General features: G+C 32.8%; 1 protein-coding gene across 1 annotated transcript in view; it reads left to right on the forward strand.

Moving 5' to 3' along the window:
- The first annotated feature begins 626 nt into the window (after window positions 1-626).
- LOC118183316 (cell adhesion molecule 2-like) overlaps window positions 627-19,439 on the forward strand; it is a 58,215-nt gene continuing 39,402 nt past the window's right edge. The window contains exon 1 of the mRNA XM_085810945.1: window positions 627-835. Coding sequence (XP_085667071.1) covers window positions 793-835 — 43 coding nt within the window. The 5' untranslated portion in view covers window positions 627-792. The remainder of the gene's footprint in view (window positions 836-19,439) is intronic.

Raw genomic sequence — 19,439 nt, forward strand, 5'->3', positions numbered from 1 at the left:
TACCATAATTAAATACACACGACCGTTAAGGCAAGTTCAAAATGACGCAGCGAAAATTGGGGCTGAACATAAAAGAAAAGCAACGTAAAGATTTCTTTTAATGAATACAATGTGGATCTTAATATCATAAATGTGGATTATTTAAAAAGCAATTTTTTCCTTAAAACTTGCAGAAATTCTGAAAAAAATACAGAAATTTTTCAATCTCATTACTGTCCTTTTTTACAGAATTGCTAAGTTCCTGTAGTATTGTAAAGCATTGTAATAGCTTCATCCTGCCTGTTTCCCTTTGAGTTACCGAAATAACTTCTGCTAATTATGGAAAATGAGAGCCCAAATTATATTTTTGAATTCAAAAAATCGTATGGTTTTATTTATTTTTTAGCTGAATAAACAAATTAGAGCTGTCTATTAATTGTTTGTTTGAGCACTAGCCAATAAAGCGTAGCTGACAGGAAATCATTAAAATCGGAAATCATTAATCCGTTTGACGGGAAATCTATTTGAAAACAAGAAAAGTTACACAAAAAACAATCGTTAAACTCGACCTTGAGAGACGGTGCCTTATATAGATAATCATAAGTAATTCCTTAATAGAGGAAGGACTTCCGATGGATGACGGATACTCTTTGATAATAACCTTTCCAAAACCTTCCGACAACAAGGTCGCCCTACAAAGAGCGAATGTAACAATTTTCGGGTGAAGGAATACCATTTTGTCTTTTGAAAGGAAGCCACAGAAATCGCCTACAAGCGCATATTGGAGAAAGCTAAGTTTGGTTTTGTACAATTATGGCCTGGATATTCTTAGTCGTCGTTCCTTTTCTGGTTGCTGGTAAGATTCTTTATGCATCCTTTTCAAGTTTCTCTTCTGAGAAGTGCCATTTTTGCATGATATCAATTTCCAAATAAGTCTGTTAGGCAGTTTTAAATAGAGATTCTCTGAGCATGCGCAATTCCAAAGTATTCACTAAGCTGATTGGTGCACAAATTTATTCGACAAATATATGTTAATTTAGTCGAGATTTTCCTCAACAGATTTAACTCTTCAGATGGTACATATCAGTAAATATTATTAGTTTATAATTTATGAAGCGATAGTCTTAAGGATTTTCACAAACCGCCACCACAGTATGCTGTTTTCATTCTTCATAGGTGAAGTAGAAATTTTATGCCATAAATACTACAATGGTGAGTTGAACTGAAAATCTGGAAAAGCTCATAGAAATTTCGTTAAGCTCTTAATACTATGTTCTGCATTTTTTGGAATCTCAGTACAGTAGGCGCCGTTTAATGTGGTCACGACTATTTTGATAATATTAACCGAATGCTTACATTAGACGATAAGTAAAGAGTGCCCATCAAAATAGCAATGGAATTTAAATAATTTAATATAAATATATCCATAAGTATGTAAATAGGTATTTCATTTAGGAACCAGCAAAAATTTCTTTGGGAACTATTCACGATGTCTTTAACGCAGAAGTTCATTTATGACCTGTTCATGACGTTTTTGGAAATTATTTCGTCGATGGAGGCTCTATCAGTGATCTTAATATTTGGAGGGAATCTCTCGTTGCCAATATAAAACTAAAACATGCCAATATAAAACTAAACATGCCAATATAAAACTAAACATGCCAATATAAAACTAAAAATTACACAAAAAGGCAATCTTAATAGAAGTTTTCATAGATTTCTTTTTTTTTTTTTTTTTTTTTTCCAGCAGCAATGGCAATTCTGTACAGAGGTTTTTTTTTTTAGCATCTGAAGATAAGAGACTTGTATCTCACTACCCTCAAATTCAAAAAAGTTATTCAAAATCAGCGCCAAACTAAAGTTACTTTCTTTGCTTAATTTTAAATAGTTGATTGAGATGGAAACCGAGCTGTAACTTAATCCATCACGAATTTCTTTGTCAATAGCCCAATTTTTATAATCTATTTTGATCTAATTTGGCGACTTTACGCAAATTTATTTGGCGACCTTATTATTAACATAATTGTTGATCACATTAAGCGAAGTATTTTCGATGTTTTTATATAAAAATGGGCGGAACTTAAAAACGGGCATATATAAAAACAGGTAATTCCATAACAAAATTCGAATAATAGAAATTATTCGGGATCCCATTAGGCGGCGTCTACTGTATCTATCATATGTATTGCTGTTTGGCAGTGAAACGCTGAAGATTTTCTTCAATGCCCTATAGTCTGCTTGCTCTCATGCATATGATGGTTATTTCTATTGTAAATGAACCTGTATTGTACTTTTTGCTTTGTAATTTTTCAGTAAGCGATACATAATTGAAATTGCTGTGCTGTTTTTGCTCAGAATATTTGCATTGGTCATTACAATATTTCAAGGCTTTTTTTAGCATTCTTGGAATGTAGTTGAATGAGTGAATGTAGTACTGAATGAAATAACGAATGAATAACGTCGGTAATTTTTATTTTTTCGGTACATGTGGATTCGTATGACTTTCGTAAAAAAACATTTCGTAAATACGATAAAAGGTCGAAAATATTTTTAGCATTTTTTATTCGTATAATTTTTGTAAAATTAACTTGCGAAAAATGCTATACCCTTCATCTAAATTGTACTCATATTTTAGCTAAAATTATGCGTATATATTTGGAGACCTGTTTTATATGCCTGGGTCGCTGTATGTGGTGTAGTCAGAGGTTGGTTTCTAAAATTAGAAAGGCCGGAACCTGGTTAATGGCCGTTAGGAAGGGTAAACAAAATAAATTAGATAAAATAATAATTAAAGTATAATTAACTTCAGTTAATCAAACATTTTTAAGCAATGAAATATTGGAGTTCATCATAAAGTTTTGGCTGGAATTGCGATTTCATCAAAAATTGACAAGAATCGAAGCCGCGTTGCAGTTTAAGTTCTGAGATCAGTATAAGTATAGCAAACTAGATATTTATGCGAAAATTAGAATAGTCACAAAATCAGGTAAAAATCCAAAAGAAACCATCAATTACCCCCAATAAGCCTGCCTCCCGGCAACGGTAAAATTTTCGAAAAAAATGGTTCAAATTGGACTAATTAATCACCTAGAAAAGAATAATATAATCGACTCCAAACAATATGGATTACGTCGAGGACATAGACCACAGCTCATGAATGTGACTGACTTTATTGCTCACTCTTTTATTAATAAAAATACTGCTGCAGCATTCTTTTTAGACATATAAAAGGTATTCGTCAGAGTATGGCATAGCGGCCTTCTCTTGAAAATGCAAAAAGCACTTCTCCCAATCAATCTCATCAAATTAATATACTCCTATTTAAAAAAATCCTACATTTAAAGTTGGAACTAGAAAATCTCTCTCCAATAGGAAGATCATTAAAAGTGACGTCCTCCAAGGAAGCATTTTAGCGCCGATCCTGTTTAACAACTTTATAAATGACATGCCGCAGCCATTAAATGTAAAAATCGCTAATTATGCCGATGATATTGTCGTTCTTACGAAGCCTTAAAAACCGCAATTCGCTATTTGCAAAATAAAATTCGCAGTTAACATCACTGGTCATTGTTTCAAGATCTGGAGAATTAAATTAAACTCAAATAAGTGTAATGTCACTATTCTTAGAAGATGTAAAAAGAACACTCCTGTGGACATTCATATTCAGATTAATAATGTGCAAATACTAGTTAACAGATCCATTAAATACCTAGGTGTGCTCTTTGATGAACAAAAATTGTTTAAAGAACAAACTATGAATGCTAACGCAGGGGAAATCCAACTATGACTTTAAAAACAAACTACGAAACGGTAAAGCTAACGCAGAGGTTATTGCCCTTTATCCTCTCCTACGAATAAACTCGAAACTTCACATAAGAACAAAACGCATGCTATATCTCACTATGATTCGACACATTTTACTATACGGTACTCCTGCCTGGAGCACTGTTGCTAAAACCTATCGTAAAAAAGTAAAAGCTTTTCAAAATAAATTACTAAGAATGATTTTAAACCCTCAATGTTCGGAACAAGCAAATACTTAAAGAAATGAAGATCGACCCCTTGAGCTCCGATATCCACGAGTGCTTCTAAGAGTACGTTGTTTAAAAGGGAGTTGGGAGTTCTTCACCACCACGGCATTTGTTTCAAAATATTCTAATATCTATAAATCGACATCAATCACTTTTAAAATCTAACTTTTAATATGTACAATATTTACAGATCATTGATCAAAACATGGGGGCTCAGTTGACAAACAAATCTATATGCTTTCATAATCGAAATCTTTTAAATAGTCTTCCTAATCAAATAGTGTGCGAAGCATCAAACATCCATCAATCGAACTGCCGGTGGTACGTCTATGGAAATTCAGAAGGCACGTCGCGTCGCGTTCACACGCAACGCTAGAGCCATTTATCAATTAATCAAAGTAATTTCCACACACTCCCCACCTGAACTCTGTGAAGAGTTCACATTAATCTAGCAACAATCAAATTTATATCAATAAGTATTTTAACATATAATTATAAATTATAAAAGAATTGATAAGTATATTAAATGAATAGAAAATATATTCAAATTATAATCACTAGACTAAATTCTAAAAAAGGTATGTTATCATCAAATATAATTTGACACTCAGTAAATTTAAACTATTCTTAATCTAATCATATGAAATTAAACTAGTAAAATAAACAATTGCATGAAACATATTTAGTCATATTCATATTATTAAACAATAAAAAAAGTTTTTAAAGTTCTAAAGGATATAATAATTGAACCGGTCGTTTTATTACTGTTCCATCAGCAGTTTTTAGTTCACAAGAACGAACTTTGTTATCACGACCACAAAAAACGTTTATCACTCTGCCACAGTTAAACAAAATTTTGCACTTATTGTTGCCTTCAATTAATACAAGATCATCAACTTTTAGATCACGTTAGGATTTTTTAATTGATGAGCTGTCCGAAGATCCATCAAATATTGTTTTTTCCATTTAGTCCACAATTGCCTAACCAATAAATCTTGATACATTTTTCTTTTGGTCAGAGAGGACTTGGTAGAGCCATCATTAACAATGGAATTAAAGTTGATAGGTAATGTAGAATCTTTGTTTCCAAAAATCAAAAAATTGGCTGGCTTCAGTTGGCAAAGGTTCCTTGTGCTCATTGTATACATATGTCCAAGGACGAGAATTCAAAACAACTTCCACTTGTGCTACAACCGTTGACAATTCTTCGAACGTTAGTAAAGCTTTACAGAGAATTTTTCTTAAGCACTCTTTTACTGATTTTACTAATCTCTCGTAGAAGCATCCCCACCAAGCCCCTCGTTCTATTATAAACTTCCAACTGATTCTTTCATTCGACAGAAAATCTTGGAATTTCTCATTCGACAATAGTTTAGAGAAATGTTCGAGTTCCTTTTTTCCCTTTTTAAAAGTTTTCGCGTTGTCGAAATAAATTACTCGACAATTGTTCACAGTTCTTCATTTTCCCACGCATTGATCAAAATATACATGTACTTTAAAAATCAGTTAAACAAATTCAAATGTTAGTATTCAAACAGGAATACTTCACAAATTAGATAAAAGAGAGGTACACAATAAACTTGAGTGATAAATACAGAAAAGCATGTAAGGACCGAGAAAAAGATGTATTCGCGCAGAACTTTTTAAGATAAAGTTGCTCTATTTTTTTTGCACATGGGTCGCATTTTTCGTTTCAGATTAAGGAAACATTCAAGATAATTCCTCTATAACTAGGGATTTTATTCACACTTGTTAGTAATGTAATTTATTAGAACAGTCGCAGACGTATAGGACAAGTATGCCATTTCCACGTAAAACAATTTACCCAAGCCAGACTTTAACAGTGAAATATAAAAGGGAATAAGAAAATGCCATATTTCCAACAAAATTAGTATCTGAGTATGCAAAAAACATGAACAAGAAACGAATATTTTTTCTGAAACTGTTCCGAATGTGGTAAGTCAGGAATAAGAATCTTGACTAGTTTTATGAACAGAGCATGAAAGATAATGAAGAATTTTTAATTTTATTTTTTCCGTAGTACATTTACTTATACTAAATTCTTCCACTTGGTTAACTGTACTTTACATTTAGACGCAAGTTGATAAATCAGACTGATTTTGTGTTTTAAAGCTTCAGATTCAGAAATAATACAACTCAAAAGCAAAAACATTAAAACGACAAGAGAATATACTGCAAGCAAGCGAACGTGATAAATGACTTTTTTGGGCTGATTTTCATGAATTCAAAGATCGGGTGCAAAATTTTAATGCATTGTATATGAACTACTTTTTCAAATGTATTAAGATCACTGTTTTCCAACTTTACATAGACTTTAAGTGAACATTTATTATAAATTTACCATTTTTCCTGAGATTTATCTACGTATTTACTACATTTTTGCATTTTGTTTATAATTATAATACCAAAAGGACATAAGAGAACATTTGTTTCTTGAAAATATCCATATTTTTACCCAACTGTTGTTTCTTTCATAGCTTTGAAGAAACCTATTAAACACATAGTTATCTTTTATTGACCAGACAGTCGTTGGTCTTCCCAATGTCTGAGGAAAATCACAAAGCTAGAGAATTTAAGTAATAGTTTTACCAGTACGGAGAACTTCTTACGCCGTTTTTGATGAAAATTGACCGAATTTAATAGTTCATTACTAACCTAGGAGCCTTTAACTTTTTATTCGAAAAAACACACTCAGAAATTATCATCTAGATTTTCCATACAGATATATTGTACTACTTTTCATGCCATTACATTTCCAGTGAAATTTGATTCATTGTCAGATAGTTACATGCTTGTTATTTTTTCGCATACGAATGCATTTCGTGTCTCACATACGCTCATTACATATGATTTAACAAAATTACAAACAAGTTAGAAGTTACATGAATATTTCCTGAAATACTGTACATTTCATTCCGGAAAGTTTACATGAGTACCTTCATTTCGAAACCCCTCATGTTTCTTTTCCTGCATTCAAAGGAAATTTTGAGTATAGAATTTTCAGTCTTTGACGGAAGTTATTTGTGGGTGGCTGTGATTTGTGGGTCTCCTAAAACTTTAAGTGAGCACCTGATCTTTGCTCTTACAAAAGTTAAGTAGAATTGTAAATTCTACATAAGAACGAATATCAAACGCCCACTTAGTGTTTTGAGAGATTGCTGGCATATTTCTTTCGCAGGAACCGCTTTTTATGAAAAACTGCCTTATAACTAATTTTGTATAATTACCGTCCAGATTTTTCAGAATACGTGATCTTCATTATATCGCTTTTTATTAAATTTACACTTTATATGCTATGTAATTCCAAAAAATAAGCTTCGAATAGGATGTATATTTGCACATTCTACTGAATTGCCTAGATCTGAAGAATTTCTTTTACTTCCAGATTTTTACCTTATGTCTGCCTAACCTGCATGCATTCCATTCGTCTTACTACTAGGAAAAATTACAGTTACGTGAGAGATTTGGAATACTGAAGTTCATATGAATGTTGACTAAAAAGAGAACAAATCAGGCATTCTGTCATAATTGACTAATGCTCTGAATAAAAAATTTTAAGAAAAACATCAGTTTCATTCACGTGAATAAAATAAAATACATTAAAAAAAAAATCATCCAAGAAATCTATGACAAGTGTCAACATAGACAATCTACAAATATATTTTTAAGTATTTAAATATTTCATAAGTTGAAGATAAACCAAAAAAGTATCGAGAATTCATAGGCATAAACAAACAGCAAACGTAAAATAGTTTCCAATAGCAAAGATAAAACAGTTTCAAAATGTCTAAAAGACTACCGAGAGCACACTCTCAAAACGCTTGCGAAAAAAAGATGACACCACAAACACAAAAATTTTACGAAACATAACATTAGTTAAAAATTTTCGTTCGAAATTTTAGTTCTGATATAGGAAAATACACATTAAATAATTAAATGTGGGTATTCGTGTAAATGTTTGTAAAAAAAAAAAAAAAAAAAAAAAAAAAAAAACAGATATATAAATTTTTAGGAAAATTTCGCATGTTTTCTATTTTGGTAATGATAGTGATAAGTTCGGAAAATTCTCTGTACTGAACATATGTGTCTACGAAATTCTTTGAAAAAAGCGGAAAGTAAATAATCATTTCGATACTTCACTAGAAATCAAGTGTTATAGTTGAACAACGATTTAAAAATTAACCAAGAGCACAACGAAGTACATATATAAATTATTTTGCTAATCGGTTATGAACCTTTAAGTAGGATATATCCAGAATCTTCAAAATTAGTAATGAAACGTTCAATTTAACACTTGAGATTTTACTAAATAAGTCTCTATAATAGTAAAATGTTGATTAAAATTGTGCTAACAGAAGGAAAAAATATGCTTTTTTAAAATATTCGCATGATATGTAATAAAAATGAAAGCATGGCCCCTGTTCGGCAATGCAATACAAGGTTTTAAGTAAAAAAGTTTCTAAACTAAGTTCTTTCTGTCACGTACGAAAATTAGCAATATATTAGCAGTGGACTAGGAAAACAATTTTCAAAGATAATACTGTGGTATGAAAATTAATCAAAAAGTATAACATTTTTCTTCCCAATAAGTTATGAATGTTTTCGTTTCAGTAGAATGAAGTCAGAAAGCACAAATTTGGTAAAGAAACAAGCGCTGATTTTTTCTTACATATGTTTCTTATGAAATGAGTATATAAACTTCTTTTAAGAAAGAAATAGACTTTATGAGAAAAATCTATGGCAATGCAATTTTTGTTGACTTAGAGAAAATATATGAATACTTAGAGAAAAAGTCTGTATGATCTGTGTTAAAAGTCTCTGTTATCTACATAAGAATACGTCAATGTCAGAGAAAAATTAATCTATCCCCATAGAATACTAAGATAAAAATTACATTTCTTGTCTTGACTTCTGGTTTAGCGTAATAGTGTTGTTGAAGTTAAATCTTCCAAATGTGTAACAAAATTATTAAATCAAATAATATAACTATTTAGTAAAAAATTTGTTTCCAAGACTTTACGAGGCATTGCAAACGATAAATAGGAAAATATTTGAAAATTCAATGATTTGCAGTGGCAGTAATGTAAAAATGGTACTATTCAAAGTGTTCTAAAGGTTACCAATAAGGTGCTTCACAAAAAACGGTTTATGAAAACACGAACACATCACAGCCACCCACAAATAACTTCCGTCAAAGACTGAAAATTCTATACTCAAAATTTCCTTTGAATGCAGGAAAAGAAACATGAGGGGTTTCGAAATGAAGGTACTCATGTAAACTTTCCGGAATGAAATGTACAGTATTTCAGGAAATATTCATGTAACTTCTAACTTGTTTGTAATTTTGTTAAATCATATGTAATGAGCGTATGTGAGACACGAAATGCATTCGTATGCGAAAAAATAACAAGCATTTAACTATCTGACCATGAATCAAATTTCACTGGAAGTGTAATGGCATGAAAAGTAGTACAATATATCTGTATGGAAAATCTAGATGATAATTTCTGAGTGTGTTTTTTCGAATAAAAAGTTAAAGGCTCCTAGTTTAGTAATGAACTACTAAATTCGGTCAATTTTAATCAAAAACGGCGTAAGAAGTTTTCCGTACTGGTAAAACTATTACTTAAAATTCTCTAGCTTTGTGATTTTCCTCAGACATTGGCAAGACCAACGACTGTCTGGTCAATAAAAGATAACTATGTGTTTAATAGGTTTCTTCAAAGCTATGAAAGAAACAACAGTTGGGTAAAAATATGGATATTTTCAAGAAACAAATGTTCTCTTATGTCCTTTTGGTATTATAATTATAAACAAAATGCAAAAATGTAGTAAATACGTAGATAAATCTCAGGAAAAATGGTAAATTTATATTAAATGTTTACTTAAAGTCTATGTAAAGTTGGAAAACAGTGATCTTAATACATTTGAAAAAGTAGTTCATATACAATGCATTAAAATTTTGCACCCGATCTATGAATTCATGAAAATCAGCCCAAAAAAGTCATTTATCACGTTCGCTTGCTTGCAGTATATTCTCTTGTCGTTTTAATGTTTTTGCTTTTGAGTTGTATTATTTCTGAATCTGAAGCTTTAAAACACAAAATCAGTCTGATTTATCAACTTGCGTCTAAATGTAAAGTACAGTTAACCAAGTGGAAGAATTTAGTATAAGTAAATGTACTACGGAAAAAATAAAATTAAAAATTCTTCATTATCTTTCATGCTCTGTTCATAAAACTAGTCAAGATTCTTATTCCTGACTTACCACATTCGGAACAGTTTCAGAAAAAATATTCGTTTCTTGTTCATGTTTTTTGCATACTCAGATACTAATTTTGTTGGAAATATGGCATTTTCTTATTCCCTTTTATATTTCACTGTTAAAGTCTGGCTTGGGTAAATTGTTTTCCGTGGAAATGGCATACTTGTCCTATATGTCTGCGACTGTTCTAATAAATTATATTACTAACAAGTGTGAATAAAATCCCTAGTTATAGAGGAATTATCTTGAATGTTTCCTTAATCTGAAACGAAAAATGCGACCCATGTGCAAAAAAATAGAGCAACTTTATTTTAAAAAGTTCTGCGCGAATACATCTTTTTCTCGGTCCTTACATGCTTTTCTGTATTTATCACTCAAGTTTATTGTGTACCTCTCTTTTATCTAATTTGTGAAGTATTCCTGTTTGAATACTAACATTTGAATTTGTTTAACTGATTTTTAAAGTACATGTATATTTTGATCAATGTGTGGGGAAATGAGGAACTGTGGCACCGAGTGGTTCTAAGCATTCCATACTGCATCTTTTCTTAAGAGTACAGCCGATTAAAAGAGAAAATGCGTTTCATACTTTGTGAAATGTATTTTATTTACTTATTATGTGCCATGTTCGTGATAAATAAAAATGTTATACATGTGAGCAGGATTGTGTGGCTCCAATGTTTAATTAAAATAATGCTTTTTGAAAGTGTGATCTTTCTTAAGACACATTAAAATGCGTTAAAATTTTTAAAATTGCTGACTATAGTAGATCATCATATGGACACTCTGTCATTATTACCTATTTTGTATAATTATTTTGTGTGTAATTTTATTTACTATCTATGAGAAGTTAAATGTCAAAAAAGCTGTAAAAGTTCATTATTAAGCAATGTCAGTTTGAAATTTCTATCTTAAAAATATTTGTGTTAGGTCTTTTATGTTAATTACTATGTTGGATCATTATTTGGAACTCTACTCAATATTTCGTGTAATGTATCATAACTATGTAGAAGTCATTTGTCAGGTATGATAAATTAAATTTCGTTCTCAAAAGGCTGTAAGAGTTCTGTGCTAAATAAATTATTGACAATGTGAAATATGGGTATTTTTCAGTTAAAGTTACAATGAATACGTTAAAAATATTTTAAGTTAACAAATTTTTATATTCCAAGTTGGGAAAAAGGCGATAAAATTTCATTTCCATGCCTGAATATTAATTCAATATGTATTATAGACTTTAAGTTCTCCTTCACAAAATGTGACTATAATTCAAATTTAAAATAATACGTTACAATGTGGATATTCTTCTCTGTAGTTAAAATATAATTCAATCTTCTGTACCTTGTTAAGAGAGTAAGGCTGTGATAAGTTCAAATACAGTAGTGTTTATAAAGTTCTGCGGTAAATGGTGGAATCATACTAAGAATCCGAGTGACATTTTCACATGAAGGAAAAATCAAGGTTCAGTGTATGTTTTGTCATTTAAGTAGGATGTGTGCAAGAAAATACAAGATATTTTTGTAAAATATTTCAAAGAGTTAGCAACATTTGTGTTAGTAGTATACATGAATCTTAATAAAAGGGAGTGTTCTGAATATATATGTATAAATGTCTGTAGAGTAAAATAAGAAGAAATGAAGTACTATTCGTACGTATCTAAACTTAACTGAGTAGAAATGCTCCATGCATTGGTTTGAGTGGACTTCATACCATGAAAATTTATTGCTTCTTATAAGATTTGTTTAAAGTCATTAGGTCTTACAATGAAGAAACATGTGTAAGTCTGTATTTATTATGGGGAAAAGGAATCAGAAATACAGCATGAATTTGTTTTAGAAGTTAAATATAAGGGTAAATGTGTAAATGGAAAGTGTACAAATTACATTTGTCAGACACAGTTTGGTGAATCCTTTGAATAAAAGCAAGACGTGTAAAAAAAATCAATCAAAAAAAAAAAAAAAAAAAAAAAAAAAAAAAAGCAGCGAAGTTTTGTATAGTTGGTCAAAAAGTTAATACAGTCATTAATAGTTAGTGCAATACATTAGAAGGAAAAGTTCTGAGTATCTCCAACTTAGAAATAAAAAAGTAAGAAATGTAGTATTCCAGTTAAACTATATAGAGTATATAGTTAAACTATATAGAAGGAACTTTGTGTATATTGGTTTAAAGTTACAGAAAATATTATCTAGTGAAGTTATATGCATGTAAATTCCAGCTTAAAATTTCAAAGACGGAGAAATGTAGGTAAGTTTACTTTTGCAGAAATGGAAGTGTAACATGATGTTGTATTTAAAACAAGGGGAAAAAGTAAAGGATAAAATAAAAATGTAACAAAAAAATTTTAAAGGAAAGGGAAAAAAAATTACTTTTGGAAGTAAAATCCATAAGGGAAAAAACAAAAAAATGTATTTGTGTAAACAAAAAACTGAAAAAAAAAAAATTAAACTTATGAAGCTACTTTTGTAACTTTGTACAAAAGTACACTTTTGTACTTTGTACAAAGTTACAAAAGTAGCTTCATAAGTTTAATTTTTTTTTTTTTTTTAGTTTTAGTGTACTTTTGTACAAAGTTACAAAAGTAGCTTCACAAGTTTAATTTTTTTTTTTTTTTTTGAGTTTTTTGTTTACACAAATACATTTTTAGAGTAGCTTTTGTACAAAGTACAAAAGTGTACAAAAGTACACTTTTGTAAAAAAATAAAGTTAAAAATGTAGTAACACCTTTTTTTAAAATAAAAAGCGGAAAGGAAAAATTAAAATTGTAAAAATGGATATTACTTTTGTAAAAAAAAAAAAAAAAAAAAAAAAAAAAAAAAATTCAACAAAAAATTAAAGTAAAAATATGAAAGGGAATAAATTTGAAAAAAAAAAGATTGCAAAATAAAAAAGTGAAAAGGAAAAAAAATAAATTCGTAAAAATAAAATATTACTTTTGTAAAACCAAAAAAAGAAAAGTTAAATATATAAAAAAAAAGTAAAAATACAAAAAGGAATAAATTTGAAAAAAAAAACACTTTGCAAGATAAAAAGTAAAAAGAAAATTTAAATTCACTTTTGTGGAAGTAAACGTCAATTTGTGAAAGTTAAAAATAAAATTTATGATTGGGAAAGGGAAAAAATGAAATGAATAACTTAAAAAATAGTAAGAATGAGATGAAAAAATGAAAACAATTAAAAATATCTTAATAAAGTAAAAAAGAGAAATTTAAAATGTGGGAAAATCTTACATTTAAAACAGCAATGAATAATGTAATGATTAAGAAGCCAAAAGAAATCCCAGCCACTGTGTAAAAACAAATGTGTCACTCGGTTTTCATGTCAAAGCGCATGGGCAGACTTTCAGCCTTATGACATCAATGGTGCAAGTAAGTCAATGGGACAAAGGTTTCAAATAATAAGTTTGATAAGAGGACCGGGTAGCCGTGTGGTAACGTTCAGGTCTTTCATCCCTGAGATAGCGAGTATGAATCTCAGCTGTGGAGTTATTTATAAAATTCAGGGAAAAAAATATTAAATTCAGTAAAAATTAATTAAAGGTAATAATTAAAATAATGACGTATTAAATAATTAAAATACTTATTAAAAAAGAGTAAATAATTAAAAATTAATGACGTATTAAATAATTAATTGCGTATTAAATACTTAAAAACAATAAATTAAAAGTGATGTCATGCCAAACACGTGGTTCAAGAGCTTGTTGCCACAAAAAATAAAAAAATTTCAAAAGGTAGTATCGTTGCCATACCATAAAAACGAAACTCAGCACGATTTCGTCATCCTACCCGACAACGTCACCTCCGGATAAATCCAATAAGGCGGCGACCCTTCCAGTTGTCACGTGATCCAAGATGTCAGCGGCGGCACATCAGAGACACACCTCCTGTTGTGTTATCTATTGTTCTCTTACGTAATCTATTGTAATATTACGTCACTCCATCATCCTTTGACCGCACGAGTACCTGCACTTACTACTCACTGAGGACCTAGCAATAAAGGGCTTCGAAATAGAAAAGGATGGCACAATCTCTGGCCTTTCTGAAAAAGCTTTCATTTGCCTTTTCCCTTTTTCAGATAATTACCAAGAGGCTCAATTTTAAGAGCGTCATGCAGTAAATCATTTCATACGTAATAATTTGCTTTGAGCACGATCTGTAGAAATTTCGTCTGTACTGACTGCAGTTTATATATATTATTCTTAGATGCAGCCGTCCACGCCAGGGAGGGGTAATTCAGAATAGATCTGATTGTTGAGAGGTAAATAAGGCGCTTTTTGGTGAGATCAAGTCTTGAGTATTTCCGTATAATGGGAAGAAAGGAAGGTATGTCATACTAGGCCTTGTTTCTTACATATTTCGGAACTGTTTTCTTATCGTTACCAGATTAAAAAATGTATGAATGTATGCGCATCTGTATGTATGTATGTGCATTTATGTGTATATGTATACACATACATACATTCATGCTACATATATACCTGCATACATGAACATATACATCCCTACATACATGCATACATGCATACATTTCTGGATCCGGTCCTGAAAATAGAACAGCACCCATAGTTTATGTGATCAGTCCAAATGAGAGGGTCATTAACGTAAACTCCAAGGTATTTTGCATATTTCGCAGTCGACACTGATTCAATCGAATAGAAACAGGCTTTTCTTGATTATGCGATTCTACTTAAGTTCTCCTAGTAACAAACACCTGAGATTTTTGTGCATTTATGCAGACTCTCCATTGCTTGCACCAATCTTCGAGGAATGGAATGTTGCCTTGCAGTTTACCAACAGCATGATTAACATTTGCAGAATTTACCGCTAATGCTGTATCATCTGCATAGCATGCTAGCATTGAGCTGGTGTTTGAGATAGGCTTTCAGAAATCTGATACCTAAAACAGATATAAAATCGCTCAAATGACCGATTTTTGGGGCCGTCCGCTCTGATGGGATTTTATCAGAACATGAGTTACCGAGTGTCACTTGGAAGCTCCGAGAAGTCAGGAATGAGTGAAGGAGAAGAATAATCTTTCTGTTTGAATCATCTCTCTGCCGATGAATTTGTAGATAAGTCTCTCATGACAGACGCGGCGAAAGCTTACGCCACGTCTTAGCATGAGGAGAGCAAAATTTACCTCACAGTGCAAGGCAGCTCCTGCAAACTCAGTTATTCTGACGAGCTGTTAGTTGTCGACAATTCGGGGTAAACATGTGTAGATAAGATTTAATTCTTCAAAGGATGACTCCTCTTTCGAAGATTTTTTTAAGTCCTGGCAAAACACTTATTGGCTTGTGGCTTTCAGGCTTGCGTGGTCTTAATGGTTTAAGAATATTAATGGTCTTATATGGTTTAAGAATCAGTGTAATTTTTGCCTTTATCCGTTGAGATGGAAAGTATGATTTGCAGAGGCATGTGTTGATTAGTGAGATGTATTTGCAAATTTTGGGAAGGTATTTGTTGGGATAACACTATTTGAAATATCATCGATTCCAAGGTCTTTTCGACTTCTAGATGATTAATTCAATAATTTCAGTGGGTGAGGCTAACACAAAGATATTACGAGCCGAATACAGTTATGCATTGAGCCCAAAGTTACTGTTCCTTGGCTAGGTTAGTAGTGAATTGATCTTTCAGGTATTTTTCAGAATTTGTGGCTCTTTCTAAGTTCTAGGCAACGATTTGATTCCCGCTAATGAGAGAACGATTACCGGAGAAAGAAGTTTTAAAGTTCTTCACTATTACCGAGAAAGAGCCTTCTTTAACCTTTCATTCTGTCGTTCTATAATTCTTGCTTATGTGTCCATGGAATGTTTAATTTATTATGGAATTTATTATGGAATGGAAGTTTTAATTTATTTATTCAGTTTATTAATAGCTCTTTTGACAGCTGGATCCCAGGGGAGATGGAATTTCTTACTAAGCCTGTTACGTTTGCTTAATGCATTCCTAATATAAGTATGAAGCTTGAAAATTTGATCGCAAGTATTGGCCCACCAGTGGCCGAGCGGTAAAGTCGCTGGACACTGGTAGTTCGGTCCGAGGTTTGAATCCCGCGAACGGGCTGGCTGCATGGGTGTTTTCGTGGTTTTCCCCATGTGTAACGTGTATACGAGCCAGTTTCCCTTAAAAAGTCCTCCACGAAGGCATCCCACCCCTTAGGCAGATAGCCCTAGTGTGCTTTGCCATAATTAAATACACCAAATTGATCGCAAGTATTGACGTTTTCAGAGGTTTAATTTAGCACACCATGAATGATGTTGGTACGAGTGGCAGTTGACCTTTTAATTTTGGGGGCGTTTTAAATCCTTGAAATTTAGAAGGATTGTCCTTCTGAGATTCTGAAGAGTCTTCAGTTGGTACTAATTTTGTATCACAGGATTTGTGTCTTGGGATATCCAGGACAACTACCACTGGCAAATGATCGGGGCTCAACTAACATACAAGGCAACTGGAAAGGAAGTTGTAAGTAAGATATACAGTATATCAGAGCGCTTAAAATTACTGGCTCTATAAGCATATTCATGCGGCGCATGAATTTCAGTTGGATTGTTCAAAATGTAATTATGCAGCACATGTCCATTAAGTTGCTTTGCCTACAATTCCAGTCCTTGTGTTTGGCGTTGATATGGCCTGCAACTGTAATCGAAAAGTTGTGGGTTAAATTATCGCATCTAGTAATTAGTTAGTTAAACAATTTTTTCGTGCATTGTATATGGCTCTGAAATGGATTTTGCCTCATGTAGGTAGGGAGACGTTTGCAGTAACGGTTTCAAATCTTCGTTGTCTGTTTTCGTTCATAAGAGAGGAGTCGGAATTTTTTTTGACTTACAGTATTACAACCGCGAAAACTGAGTCTGTTACACCGATAAGAACGATAATTGGGCATGCAAAGCCTATTTCTATGAAAGAAGGGAGTTTCAGTGATTTTCCCTATATCTATGTTATGTTCATTAAAGGAGTTTTGCGGTTCCGGCACTTTTCTACGGAGGCCATAGACATTTCAAATCATGATACGAATGGGAGTATAGCTTGTAGTGTAATTATCCATTAACTGAAGATCTGGCACTGCCTTCCTGCATAGTGGAGCTTTTTCACATAATGTGGTTAGGAGGAAAATTCATGAGTCTCGAATTATCGATAAGGTATTTCTCCCGCCTTTTTGGCATGCCTTCGTGGTGTGGTGGTCTGCACGCTGGGCGCGTATTCAGGAGGTCCGCGGTTCGATTCCTGGCGAAAGCGTTTGCTCATTTTTCATCTTTCCTGATTCCAAAAATTGCCTAATGTCTCTACAGTAACGCCCGAACTAAAAGAGTGTTGGATGATGATTCTTCTTACCCAGGATTTGGTGATTGGGTCCCCTAAAAAACCCCAGTCGCCCTTTAAAAGGGGGAGTATATAAGGCATTTCTACCGTCTTCTTGGCATGCCTTCGGGGTGTGGTGGTCTGTACGCTGGGCGCGTTTTCCAGAAGTCCGTGGTTCGATTCCCAGCGAAGGCGTTGCATATTTTTCATCTCTTGCTTCCAATTAACTAATGTCTCTACAATCCACTAAGAAACTTACCAGCACTACTTTGTTTCAGTCAGTATCTCTGGGGAATGTCCATTGGAAAAAGTACTGGCATTAGATTTATTTTTGATGAATCAGCCTGCATAAGGCTTGGCTTTTGGAACTTCTCCTGTCTTAGGAAATTCATCACCTTCCTAAAGTTTGCCACAACTGGAATTAAACCGCATCTGGCTCAGGTCGGGGAGCCAATTCTCTTTGCACTTTTGGTATTGTGAGGAATCATGTCCTTTTCCACCGCGTAGTCAGCGAAGTTGGAGAGGGCAGTAGCTCTGCGTGTGGTAAGGCATCGATAGCACTGCAAGGCCCAGTATTCCTTTGCATGCTTAAACCTTGTTTTTTATTTTGGAATCTGCAAGCAAGAATCTGATATGGTAAATTTCCTTGGAGTCGTCGGTTCTTAACACAGTGACAAGGAATAACGGAAGCTTGGTGTTCTCGCCGCTACTGAGTTTCCTGAGTTGTCTATCTGCCTACATCTCGAACGCATGTTCAAATAGCTTTTTATGTATATCAACAGGCAGGATATAAATAAAATGGCAGACTACGAATTACAATTTTGAGGTTTTTTGCTCTTTGGAAGCGGGTATTGAATATATTTCTTCATCGCGGAGAATTTTCGTCATTTGTTGATAAATGGTTGTATTAAGAATGAGGATTTTGATTCCATCTCGGATATTTGCGGATCGAAAATCCTGATGACTGAAACTCTTTTCGAAAGGTAATTTCCTGAGGGTTATCTTTAGTCTTTAACTGTTGCAGGTGGGAATTTTAGATTCCTGCCTGCAGTTTGTGTCTCCATGAGTCTGGTACCATTCTCTCTTTCTGTTATATGAAGAGCAGGATAGTTGATTGGCTGCTGAGTCATCATTGGTATCCGCGCTGGCAACTCAGGAATTGCAGTTACAGTAAAGGAGGGATTTTGAGTAGAATCGCTGATTCGTTGCTAACTGGTCGTTGGAATCGACGCTGGCAAACAAAGAATCATCGTAAATACACGGGTGGGATTTGGAAGTAATTGTATTGTTTAAATTCAAAGTCGCGGGTGTTCGAGCTTTTACCGTTCCTCTATATCTGGGTTTCTTGGAAATCAATATCGAATCCAACTCGGTTTCGTCATCAGCGCTGTTGAGTTCCAGCTGGATTTCATTTTCGAAATCATCTTCAAAAGAGTCCTGGTTAGCCATTGGTACATTACATTATATCCGTTGGTAGGACTAAGTGGCTTTCAGTGTTTTGATCGGAGTCAGCGTTGATTAGAAGAGCGCTTGCATTCTGTTAGGCTGAGTAAAAATTTTATTCAGTGTCTTTGTAGTTGTATGCAGGCGTACAGTCAAGTTTTGTTGAAAGGCTCGAAAGACCTGTAAAATAATCAATTACTTAGTCCCTTTTCGGAAAAGCTGTCTGTGTTTCTTTGCTTCCAGCTCTAAAATAAGGACGCCGATGAACTCTATAAGGTTTCCAAATATTATGCAAATCCAGAGATCACGCGCAAAATTCAATATCCAGATCAAATCCAGTCGTCATGCCAAGGAATAGAAGCACGGTAAGGCCGTATTACAACCAACAGCCAGGGG

Source organism: Stegodyphus dumicola, chromosome 1, assembly GCF_044657685.1.
Source record: "Stegodyphus dumicola isolate Sdum_Otavi_A_Nest chromosome 1, ASM4465768v1".
Lineage (NCBI taxonomy): Eukaryota > Metazoa > Arthropoda > Arachnida > Araneae > Eresidae > Stegodyphus > Stegodyphus dumicola.